Raw genomic sequence first — 13,244 nt, forward strand, 5'->3', positions numbered from 1 at the left:
GAGAAATATGTGAATGGAATGGAAATGAATGCCACCTTCCAGTGTCTTGTTTGTTAAGAGTAGAAGAGCGATGAAATGGCTGCAGTAAAGAATTATTTTAATGCTTTGTACACACAGGTATTTGATCGAGAAATCCTGCCGGAAAAGTCTTCAAAGGAAAGTACTCGCAACAAAAGAAAGAAGAAGAGACCACGCCCAAAAGCGCTGTTCATACCACCCCCGATGCCCTTGGCAGATGAGGTGCTACCTCTTCCTGAAAGTAGTGGCTGTTTCCAGAGCCACCTCCGGTCCCCGTCTGTTTTCCTGGGAGATTACCTCTTAGGCAATTTATTACATTGCCATCCCTACACCCCTCCGCCCATGTTGAGTCCGATACGTGAAGGATCTGGACTTTATTTCAACACCATCTGCCCTCCTTCAGTCAAGACTGGTCCCTGCAGGCTTTACTCACATCTGTTAGGTAACAGTTTTGGATATTAATTTTTCTGTTTTATTAGGGGTGATGCATGCTTGGTGAATTGAACAAACACTACTATAAACTGTAGGTGGATACCTTCTCCTACACCGTTTGTTGACAATATACTGTTTTAGGTGCTATTGTCGTTCATTAATTGCTTGGGTAAAATATTTTTGTTCTTTGCACCACAATTTCTCCGCCCATATTACCAGAGGGTCTGAGTAACGTTACCCAGAAGCATGCAAACTTGGTGTATCAACTGTACAATACATAAAGTAGACACAATGTGCATATGTAGCAAAATTATTGTACAAGGCTCTTTCATAGTCCCATTGCACGTTTTTATACATTGGATTCTTATTGTTTTATTTTACTTCTTTATTGCTCTGAATTTTTTGAAGCTTGGTACATCTTCTACTTTTAATCCTGCTTTCTGTTTAGAGGAGTCTAAGGCAACAAATTAGAAGACAAGTTTTTAATAGGATGAGCTTCAAAATGCATCTATATACATTGCTCTGTAGCTAGATTCCAACTAAAAAAACACACATTGATATCCAAAGCTTATATTTACCACAATTAACAAATACCACACTTGTGCAGCGCTATATTTATGGTTTAAATTTCGTTATTGTAGTTTTGGTTATAACAGACAATCTTTGCTTAATGTCCTGTAATTGCAGGTTGCAGTGCTACGATTACGTAATATCTCCATAACTCCCCCAGCCCTCCCCAACCTGGACCCGGGCACCAGTTTGAAGTAAATAGTATAAGTGTCCCTGCCTCTCATGTCTCACCTCGGTATGGTGTCTTTAAATGGTTGCCACATTGGTCTTTGGTCTTCGATAGACGAAGGAGGTGTAGGTATTCAGGACATGTGAGCTCGCAAAACTCTGTTGTCTAGAGGTTTAAGAAGGGGTTCCAGAGCTTGGGGAATGCAGATCTCTGATTCATTAGTGTGAGAGAGATTCGCTCCATCCCCATTATATACCACAATTTGTGTAGCCAGGCTTGGTGGCTAGGATGTTCTGAAGAGCTGCCAGTTGTGCTAACCCAATCTGTCTGCCTCTGCGGGATTTCAATGGGAAGGTAAGTGCATTGGGGAGAACAAGGAGGATATACGTCGGAAATGTGGGAATTTCTGTTTCTAGTTGTGTGTCTATGTCCTTAAGTACTTGTGTCCTGTAACCCGTTAGTTTCTGACATTCCCATAATATGTGCAGTAGCCTGCCAGGGGTTTCGCAGTGGCGCCAGCATTCAGGTGATCTAGATGGTGTGAACCTGTGTAGTCTGGAGGGGGTGAGGTACCAGTAAGTTATACTCTTGGTTGCTGTTTCAGTGCCTGGAATTTAACAGGCCATGTGTCTAGCAAGGTAGTGTATATGGTCCCACTCTTTCAAGGATAGTTTGCTGCCAATTTCCAGTTCCCATCGCTTCTGGTCAGGAATTTAGTAGATGCACTGTTGGGGCTTAGGAGCCTATATAAATGTGTGATGAGGCATGTGTTTGCTGTAGAAGAGAGCAACCAACTTTCATACTGAATAAGGCGTCGCTGTGCCCATGGGCGAATTGAGAGTTGTATCACCCAATAACAGATTTGGGTGTAATGTCATCTCTCACCTTCAGGGATTCCGTGTATAGAGCGAAGAGATTGAAACGGTATAGGGCCCTCTGTGTCGAACATTTGCCCCACCGATCTTCATCCTGTTTGATTCCAGCAGTGGAAGGCTAGGTCAGATAAGGCAGGTGAAAAGTTGGGTTCCCTACTATAGGAGTCGAGGGGGAAGGGAAGGAGGTTAAGTTCATTCTGGTCGCCACTTTGTCCCATATTTCTAGCACTGGCTTTGTGATGAAAGAGAGATTTAGGAGGTCATTAGGATGGCGGACGGACTTGAGTCCGTCTGCCATCCTGTGGTAAACCGGGACTGTCCGCAATACATGCGGCTTTCCCGCATACCAAATCATTTTAGTTTTTAACATTGCGGTGGACACTACTCACAACAGCACCCGCCGCGAAGCGAAAAACCATGTTGTGCATTTCACTGCACTACGTGGCAGGCACCACACAGTGCCTGCCAAGTAGTGGTGTGAAATGTATGGTACCCCCCCAAGTGCACCCCCACCTCCCCCCAACACAAGGGGGCCCGCAACGGGCCCCCCTAAGTAATTCCCACATGCCTGCAATTTCCATCATCATAATTTGGTGGACAGTGCCGACTAGGCACCGCCACCATTTTATGGTCCCTGGACAGTCTGCTAAGCAATCTGAATGATTGCTATGGCGGACAAGTAGCGGACTGTCTTTCCGTTCACCGCGGTCAGGAAATAATTTCCCCCGCCATCCTAATTTGGCAGGGGAAACTCACGGATGGAAGGACTGCCACCACATGGCTGGCGGTGGCGGTCCTTCCACCATCCTAATCGATCCCATCATTTGGAAGGCTGCGCAGTTTTAGGTAGGAAGGGAATCCTCCACAGGGGTTGCCCGGCAAGGGCCTTTTTCATAAAGAGCCAATGTTTTTCCGACTCTGCTCTCAACCACTCTACAAGGATTCACAGTTGGGTGACCTGGAAGTATCGGGCAAGGTCAGGGACTCCCAAGCCGCCATTCAGTGGTGGTTTGTAAGCTTTGTCTGCGGAGTTGAGAACACCTGTCTGCCCAAACAAATCTGTTTCTCACTTGGTCTCAGAGATATACACAGAATAAAAGTTGGGGACGTTTTTAATAAGAATTTATTGAACCAGCCTCATTCTAGTATAAAATACGTGGGCTGCAACAACCATGAGACAGAAACAGATATATACGGTTATGAGCACCATCAGCGTAAAGAAAAGGTAGAATTCTACCATAGTGCTAAAACAATGAATATATGCAAGCATATAGATACATGACCGTAATAATGCACTACGATGCAAACCTTAACTAGATCTACCTCAGTGTACCTAGCATGTATGTAGATGTATAGCCAAGAATCCCCTTAGGATAAAGCCAACCCCCATTACCTGATGTAGGAGAGCGAAGGACCCAGTCTTGGTCTCGAGATGGATCTCGAGATGGACACCCCTCGAGGGATGTCAGATCACTGCGTGCTGGAGTGTCTGCGTGCAGGGACCGCAGCGTCTCATGTCAGCATGGAAGTCTTTCTCCTCTTGTTTGCCCAGCGAAGATGTAGTGCTTATATACCCAAATTTGCCCTCAGGGGTTCTACCTAGAAGTGTACTATGGGCATGTCGGGCAAGGATGATGATAGTGGTGACCCTTATACAGAGTTATTATGCAGAAGATGGTATTCCTGCTGTGATACTCCGAATCCTCATGCATAATAAATTAGGCTAGTTTTCGAAGAAAACCACACAACATTGATGTAGCACCTAACTAGGTAAATGGTCAGCGCCAGACCCATTATGTAGAACAGTGGTATGACAGATGGAGGTAAAGTATTGTGCTACTACCTAGGCCTATGTTTGGGTACATTGGGGTTCATACGCCATACCCTTTGTCTGCAGAACCATGTCAATACCCATAAATGCAATGTCAATGTATGCCCTAATCTGTGCCCACCCAACAGTGTTGACACTGCAATACCGATGTCAGCGTTTGCAATAACTAATGCATGAATGACAATGTTGTTACCAGTAGAAACAATGTCAATGTACACTATGACCTCGGCAAGCATGACTCTGTCAATATCAGTAAAGACAATGTCAATGTATGCTATGACATCTGTTCGCACAGTGTTGAGAATGTCAGTAATATAATGATACCAGTGACTGCCATATAATCTTCCCGAGTTCCAACAAACTTGTGTCATTGCTGTTGGATTTACACAAGGTAACCTCCCCATCAGCCCTGAGTCAAAGATATGTGGTCAGGCAGGCCCTGTGACCCGCACCCATGCCTATCAAGTGACAGGTCACTGGTGGGGTCTCTCTTAACCCAAAGACAAACATGCACCCAGATAGATAGTTGTACCACAAGCTGTACCAAGGAAATTGGCCCCAATAAAACACGTCTGGCCAAAGACTTGCATTCCCCCAAATACCACTAAGCTAGGTTCCACATGTAGATAGGAACACTCAGCCAATCAGGACACAACATGCACACTACAGGTATTGATCACACGCTCCTCATGGAAGACATCTGGACCCATACACACTGGCCCACACCAGCAGCGGTGCGTCCATTGGGGCGAAGGGGCGTAGCCCCACCAGCCACCATGGACCCGCATCGCGGCCGCCGGCCGTATCTCCAAATAAAATACATTGCGCAGGGGGGGTGGCCTGCTGCAGCTTGAGTGACAGTCCACACACTCAGGCTGCAGCAGACCGTAGTGCGCAGTCCCGCTGGGGAACTTACAGTGCACATGCTTGAGAAAGTTGGCAACTTTCTCAAGCATGCGCACTGTAAGTTCCCCTGTGGGACCCAGGGGTGCTTCACCGTGCTGTTCGCCTACCACAGCCCGGGTTTCCTAAGGGCGACAGGGCGAGCAGCAAATGTGCCACCCTAGCCAATCCTGGCGCTGCAGGCAGTGCCAGGATTGGCTGGTCCACCGGCGCAGCATCCCATTGGATGCCGCGCGTGGGGGTGGCCCGGCATTCGTCTCAGGACTCAGAGCCAACGGACCCGAGGCGGCGCAGACTTGGTCAGGTAAGATCTGTTATTTTAAAGCTCCCCCAGGCCCCCAACCCTGCGAGACACCCCACCCCCCCCCGAGCCACGACTGTTGTCGCTCCGAGTCCACAGTGAAGCCTCGTAGGTTTGTGTTGCCGTCATGTGTTGCAGGATTGCGGGTGTCTACTCCTAAAGACTTTCTTCTGCCCTCTGGACAATTTTGCTCAGTTTGCTTTCACAAACACTTCTACGCTAGTGGTTGGCAAGCCTACAAGATCGTATTAATGCTTTTAAATCTGAAATTCCGATGACCAGAAACGAATGTTCAAAGCAAGCCGTCACTTTGTTTTAAGGAAAAGTCCAACTGTTTCATGATTTGTTCCGATATCCGCACATTGTTAATTTAAAACTTGTTTACAGATGGCTTAGAAGAAAGAACGTTGTTCATAGTAAACAGTTGTCTTATTAACATTTGAAACTCTTTCACAGATGTCATTTGCATGTGCCGTTCTAATGGAAGACAATGCTACTTAGATATGTTGACCGTTATAGTAGGGGATATATAAGCTGTGCAACATTTACGAGTTTTTATGATAGTCTTTAAATGGTGCTTATTTTGTTTGTGAAATAATGCTGCAGGCAGTAACGCTGTTGTAGTTCGCCATCAAACGTAGATTAATTAATTTTCAAATGTCTAAGGCTATAAATACATGCTTGATGCGAGCGATTCTCATTGGGCATCTTGTGAAATACTTTATGAAAGATGCGTTGTAAATATGGCTAAACTCGTGCTGCAAATACTGCCGTGGTAGAATATTTTTTATTAATCATGTAAATAAATGAAAATCATGTAAATAATTGCCAGAAATCTCATTACATTTTGACACTGTTTAGCATGTGCCACTTTCATTTGGCTCGCTTATTTATGTGTTGTCTTTTATTAAAGTTCGCTTTGCCACCTTTATTCAACATTCAAACATGTTTTATATGACGGTTGCGCAGCTCTTCTCCTTGTGATGTGTGAATGTTCCTCGTCCCTGTGATGCGTGCCTCTGGCCTGCAAGACAATTAATTGCACGTTACCCTGGTATGGAAATTGGTGTTAAAAGTAAAAACACAGCACATTGGTAGCCTAAAGTCCAAGTAGCGTATAATGCAACACAGCAAGAAGCAAAGCAAAGCTTAAAAGGCAATTGTTTTTTCAAGTGACCCTGGTTCTTGCTAGAAAACGGCGAGTTGAAAGAGCTAAAATTAATGTAAAATCAACCTAGTAGATATACACAATTTCTCTCAATGCAATGTGGCCAAGTTACAGAAGGTGTTAACACTCAGCAAAAACTTGACTAATGTGCTCGTGTCCGAATCTTCGCCTCAAGGGAGCACAGAATGGTCATGAGGGGAAGTTATATGTACAATACTGGCCTCATTATTCTCAAAATACCTCTTCCCTTGCCAGGTTTGAAAATGTACAAAGTGCAATACTGAGCTCTGTGGCTTCCTGCTCTGCTAAGGCTGTAAAAGTCTAGCAAACAACTCAATGTCATAAGAAGCCTCAAACAAATAGAAGGCAACAGCTATTTTTGATTATTAGTTAATACATTAATCACTACATATGTGGTTAACATGACACTTCCTAGAAATATATGAACATAAAATATACAGATTCTCAATATGTTTTCACAATGGTAAGGCTTTTTACGGTAACATCCAGGTTCTTCTTCATTCTCAGTAGTAGTGCAGGGTATTGACTGCCCAGCTCGGTGCCCCACACTGCGGGCCATGCAGTGAGACCTTCTGTTCAAGGTTCAAATGCCTTCTGCAGGAACTGGAGGCTGCTCCGTTCTGGATAACTCATGCTGTTCCCACTCTTGCAAGGGCAGCAGAACCTTTACTCTCACTATTTCCTTGTTTAAAGTAACAACAGAGTACCTGCTTCGACGCTATATGTCAGCCAGATCCCACTCCTGCACAAGTTCAAGATGCTCACTTTAGCTTTAATATGGGCAGCTCTATAGAGTGACTGGCTGCGCTCCGTGGAGCTTGAGGATCCCTATTTCCAGCAAAGAGCAAGGGAGGAAGAAAGAGGTTGGGTACGTTGTGGGCTCCGCCTCCTTTAGAAATGAAGAAAAAACAAAAAGTCCACCCATCATTCATGGAAAAAAACTGTCCTTCCAGTGATTTCTTTAAATTTGTCAAAGAAAATGATTAGTTTTCTTAAAATAAACCTCCCCCCACCAAAAAGTCCCTTGGTGGCATGCTTCATCATAGGGTTCTTCCCACCCGCTGCGGGACGGGGCGTGCTGCGACCGCTGAAGACGTGGGAGCACTTTTGTGAAGTGATACTATGTGTTATTGTTAGAGTGGAAGAGTCAGAAAAATTGTGTTAAAAATACCTGGCTATGTGGAACCTACACTTTATTAATTCCTGTGGCTGGTATTGTTAAAAAGGGGAGAAGAGAAATGTACACTATGAGGAGTGGTTTCCTCCCTGGTCTACATGTTTCAAGCCTTCCCCTATGCTTTTCTTCAGGACCAAAGTGAGATCCCTTTAACCACTCCTTGTTAACCTAATTGGTCTACCTGATAAATATCAAGGTGGAATGTGCATTTAAAACATGCATAAATACAGTACCTAATCTGTATACTTCCTGTAAGCAATATGTTCGATGCCTACCTAAGGCCGCATGAGTTTATCATGGGAGGGGAGGGGGCGCTTGCAGTCGCACAACCATCAAAGCTCTCTCACCCATTCAATTCCTACCCGTGGCTCCGAGGAATGGTTCACAGCACACCGGTCCTGCTCCTTCTCACAGCGTTAGATTTGGTACTCCTGCCTTGATAGTCCCATCTGTTGCTAACTCAGTCCTGGCGCTCCCGTCTCTATGGCCTTGCACCTCTGTTGCTTATTGCCATCTTTAATAGGCTCTCTCCTGGTCACACCAGTTCACCAGATCGTGCTAAGTAGAATCATTATCTGCCATTGCCTTTTCTAGTCTCTGTCCCAGGGCCATAGATACTATCACATATAAAAATTAGCCAAGTGTCCCATTGTTTCCTTGACTCTGCAGTGATAGCTGTCTGGTTTCTCCTGCAAAGCAGCACAGATGTTGTTATACTTAAGGTACACATAGAATAATGAAACAGGAAAAAAAAAAAAGAAAAACAAGCAGTGGCTCTGTGTTGAGTAATGTAGTCTTTTTAAACCATACTGCTCACGGTTCACAGGATATAAGCAATACACCGTGATACTGGTCCCCCCAGGGATCTGTAGTGGTGCTTAAAGTTTCAGTAAAAAACACTTTTGATTTCTGAATAATAAGTATAAAAGTGTTAAGGTAGCCATGTTGTTCTACTTACATTTCATATGCTTTACTTAATCTTGCATCCATATGAGGGTTTGCTTTTTCCAGGAAGGTACTTTTTTTCCAGGCAGCATATCACTCTTGTGCATAATTTGAATTGAGCCGCATCCAGGTATATGTAGCAGCCTAGCAGGGCACAACTGGGTTGTAGCTGAAGGCAGTGTGGGTGTCTCAGTGGGATAGTATGGTGTTCATTGGGGGATGTGGCACTACGCCAGAGCTGCCGAATTTCGTTCTGGGGAACCAGGTTCAGCCTTCATGAACAGTCCACCAGACCACTCTCCTGGATTCCTGGAGTGCCTCTGACTTCGTTCTGTTTCTTTACTTTTTGTGACTGTTGGTCCTGCGGGGAAACATTTTCAATTTATGTTGTCTTGTTTACTGGGAGCATTGCTTTTATTTTCCTTTAGTGTAATAGGTTGGCTGGTGAAGTGCACCTCCCATAGTGTGCAGTCACTTCAATTTGCCTTTAGGTGACTACCTGGCTTGATGGTGGTTTTCTATTTGATTTCATGTAACTCCTTGTCTTGATGAGTGCATTGGTTTTAGTTTGTTTGAGGTAACGGCTTCACATGCTGGTTTAATCACACAGCTGACACCCACCCTGAGAAAGCCAGAGCTGCCCTGTTAGTGTTATCAACACCAGTGCGCTTAGGTTCCTTCCAGCTCCTTCACTTGAAGTGGGTTACCACCTACCCATTACTTTTTGTATCCTGCTCGTACCAAGTCAGATCCAGACCCAGACCAGTCCCCACAGTTGCTCCGGATTAAGGGACATTGTCATGTCATCTCAGGCGCGATGTAAAGACTCCCAGTGAGCTGAGGACTCTTTTGGCTCAAGAACCAACTAGCTGGAGACCCTTGTGGTTGTTTAAAGATTTAAGATCAGCCTGTAACTCAGTCTTGAGCTGGGTGGGTGACCTCGATTACAAAGTGGCTGTGCCAGATGTCCCATTATGACGCCTTTTGCCTGTCTCCCCTTCAGACGCACAGGGCCTACAACTGGGGGGTGCTCAACCCTGCCAAAAAACTGAGGGGTGACCCTAAGAGCACAGCTGCCATCCAATCAGGGGTGGGATGCTTTGGTGTGCTGGTCTGGTTTCCTGGGTGCATTGGCTCAAGTTTTTTCCCATGTAATTGATTGGGTGTCTTGGTAAGTTGCTTTTATGTGAATGTCTGACTTATGACTGCGCATTCCTTTCAGTGTGCACTTGCTTCAATTTACTTTTTGAGTCACTGTCTAGTTTGCTGGATGTATTGCTTTCATTTTTCTTTCATTAAACTGTTTGACTTGCTTGGTGCTTTTATGTTGGTGCCTGCATGCTGAGGTGTACTCTTCTTCAGTTTAAATGTATGTGACTGGCCTGTTGACTAGCACCCTGCTTTCAAAGTGAAGTTCACAGGTTCACACTTGCTTTAGTTTACTTTTGTATGGTTGACTGCATGCACTGTTTTGCTGGATGCATTGCTTTAAGTTACTACTTGATGCATTGCTTTCAGTTTGCTTTCAAGTAATTGCCTCTCATTTTCCTAATGCTTTGTGAAGGCTGTTTCCCAACTGCTGTGCAACTTCTTCTACTCTTAGAGCTGAGATGAAAGTCTTATAGTCTGAATTCAGCACCTGAGCGTAATAGGACGGAATGTATGAAGCTCTGTGGTTATACTGAATAAGCAGCTACCTATGTTATGCCATCTATTAATGTAATAACTGCACTTTCACAATTGCTTTATTAACCTTCCTGCTTTCTCAAATTTGCTTGAAAATGCACGATTTTTCTTCTTTTTTTTCAAAATTTTCTTGGGGGGGGGGTAATCCCACCAAACCCCCCTTTTGGGGTTCAGGCTCGCTCGCTTCGCTCGCTCGCTACGGTGCTGTATGCAAATCACTTTGCGCCTCACCACTTTCAAATGTCACCCACCGCCCCTGGCCCACACTAGCTCTCCTGGAGGTCAAGAGCCATCTGTGTCCTTATCTGATGCTCAAGTTTGTTAATTTATGACTGAGATGCTTTTCAGGAAAGCAGAAATTACTTTATTGTACCTCACGAGATGTACATAATGTCAGCCAAAACTTTGTAAACTTCGAGACTTTCCCCAGACGCATTTTGTCGAGACTCTTCTGGCTGCTGTGTTTAATGAAAAACCACTTGTTCCTGTTATTCCAAACACCTCTTGCCTTTTCATTTCTTTAAGTTAAATTCATATCCGAGCAACATGTGCAACAGGAAAATAACGGAAATACATTATTCATGTTATGATTTAAAATCTTGAGATTCTCAAGCGGGTAATAACATTTGTCAACAGAAAGCATCCTCTTTAGCTTATCTTTTATTTTTCTCAGGGAAATCTATTGGATCCAGCGGAAAATTATTTGTCAAAGATGACACCATCTTCAGTGTTGAACCGTAAGTTGTAACTTGCAATTTTGCGTTTTATTGTAATCAGTAAAAGAAAGAAATATTTGTATGTTCGGGCAAACACAAAACATCTTTCACAAGGCAAAACAAACTGTATTATTTTCCATTCAGGAAATCACTGTTCCCCCTACTGTATTAGTCCAGTATTATAAACGTAAATGGTGCAGGCAACCGTTTGCCATTGCTTGTAATATTTATAAAAATCTGCATGGCGTGCTGGAGTAAACAGCAGTATAAAGTAGAGAATTACATTTTTTGTACTTTACAATTTTAGCGCAAATGTTTACCAGATGAGTGAGAGGTTGGCAGTTTTTTTAAATGTATTTCCGGGAGACCATGACCGAGAAAAGTGAATATCTACTTGAAGTGATGTGTTAATTCCAAGCTGTATTTCTCATTCTCAGTATAATGTAAAACCCAAGTTATGCATGTTATGCTTTCCCACTGCTGTCCAGTCAAATCCTTTCTCAAGCCGTTGTAAAGAAAGATGAAGGAAGCTGAGAATCTAAATTGCGTTGATGGGTACTTGGAGGTTTGCACCACTTGCCTTACCACTTTCTTTCTTAGGAAAGAAAGCTTGGGATGAACTGTGAATGCATTACACTTTTCCTCGACTGTGGGAGTAGAAGCGTCATTTGATCTATCCCTTTGTGCCAAAGATAACTTCCTAGCTTTAATTAGTTAATGCTAAACACTATGAGTATGCAATTCTTTTCATGAATGATTAGACTTTGTCTAACATGATGAAGATCCCAGCATTGTTCACCAGTTGTTTGAACAACTGATCCTTAAAATGCAAAATATCTGTGCTACCACTCCAACAGGTGACCGTATTGAGACCAGTCAACCCCAACCTCTCCAAAACATCAGACATCACACCTTTTAACCACAATGCTGGTCCTGAAAAAATGACTAGCAAAGTCTCACTGCCATTGTTATGTTAAAAAATATATTCGATTCTCGGGCTGTATAGATATCATAAACATGACATATCAAGTAAAATCCTTACTACTTACAATATGTACAGTAGTGATGACTTTGTACAACTAATACATAGAAATCTCCTACCAGCATTCTCATATTTCTTAAAAACTGTCAGAATCATGGTTGACCACACCTCAGGTCCCCTGTGGCATCATCTGGTTCATTTGACCAGGAGAGAAAGCCCCCTTGCGGATCACACCATTAATAGTCCTTTGATAGGCAAACCCACCTGCTCTCTCAAGTTAGATGGGCATGAAAGCTGGTCTCCCCAAAGCAAACATGCATGCCAGATCCACCCAAAAGTGGTAATGTGCCTGCCAGCCAAAGGGAAGATGGCCTAGGCAACCGTGATGTACCTTGGTTCCTTGACGCAGCCAACATTCCCTCTATAATTCCCAATATGTGTAATGGAGTATCCTGTCAGGCAATGGACAATCACTGTAGCGACGTCACCATCCCTACACTAGAGAGAGGGGTACCCCTGTCCGGGGTTGAGTCAACGGCTTAAAACCAATTCCATCTTGAATTTGCCTGCATACATATATTCCTGATGCCAAGACTGTACACCTGTTTTGTGGCCAAACACAACTCTTTCTCTGACCCCCACAGACAATAGAAAAACACTCCCAGAGTCATGCAAGCTACAGGGAATGGGAGGACGGCTAAAAAGAGCTCCTGGGCTGGAGTAAGGGAAATGGAGCGCAACATTGGTTGCCACAGGCAGGCAGCCAGGCAGGAAGGTGGGGATCAGGTGAGAAATCCCCTTATTTGATCTGCTCGGCTGCCCTGTTGGCCACCGAAGCAACCCCATTAACCCTCAGGCAACCAATGGTTGACTTTTGCAGCAAAGCCTGTGAAAATGAACACAAATGTAGTCAAGGTTGGCTCACTGTCCTAAACTGGCTCAATCCATCCCTCACCTGTGTTAAGTACATGTGAGCCTGCGGCGAGGCCCATAGTCCATTCTCTTTCCACCATTTGCACACTCTTTAAATTTGTGCTTATAAAGTTAGTCATTTTTTGGCTGTGCCAACAGGGATGTGATTTCCCCTTTCTTGTAGACTGATAGTATGTTGTGCCTAGCACAAAGGTGAAGTGATGTCAGTGCCTTCCTGGTCAAGAGACTTCCTTGAAAAATAGGTAGTGGGACACACAATCAAGACCTCTTATTTTTGGAAATCTGCTTGAGCTTTATAGGAAGGTTACAATCTTCTGGTCAATCGTTGACCATTTGCCAGCACTCATTACAAGGGCCTCCAGGAATAACTTTAAAGAAGTCCATGCAAAGCTAGCAACCAATCTGAGAAGACAGAGCCTCATGGCCATTGCTCTTCAAATGTTTTTCTTATGCATTTCGACCTTGCTTACCTATTTATTGCAAGTACAGCCACCTTAATATGTTCAGCAACTTTAGT

General features: G+C 44.1%; 1 protein-coding gene across 3 annotated transcripts in view; it reads left to right on the forward strand.

Moving 5' to 3' along the window:
• Positions 1-13,244, forward strand: part of ZNF541 (zinc finger protein 541) — a 1,089,530-nt gene that overhangs the window by 512,301 nt on the left and 563,985 nt on the right. For all 3 annotated transcript variants that reach the window (XM_078661102.1, XM_078661104.1, XM_078661103.1), the window contains exons 8-9: positions 118-460; positions 10,770-10,833. In XM_078661102.1, coding sequence (XP_078517228.1) covers positions 118-460; positions 10,770-10,833 — 407 coding nt within the window. The remainder of the gene's footprint in view (positions 1-117; positions 461-10,769; positions 10,834-13,244) is intronic.

The sequence above is a fragment of the Lissotriton helveticus genome, chromosome 9, assembly GCF_964261635.1.
Source record: "Lissotriton helveticus chromosome 9, aLisHel1.1, whole genome shotgun sequence".
In the NCBI taxonomy this organism is placed as follows: domain Eukaryota; kingdom Metazoa; phylum Chordata; class Amphibia; order Caudata; family Salamandridae; genus Lissotriton; species Lissotriton helveticus.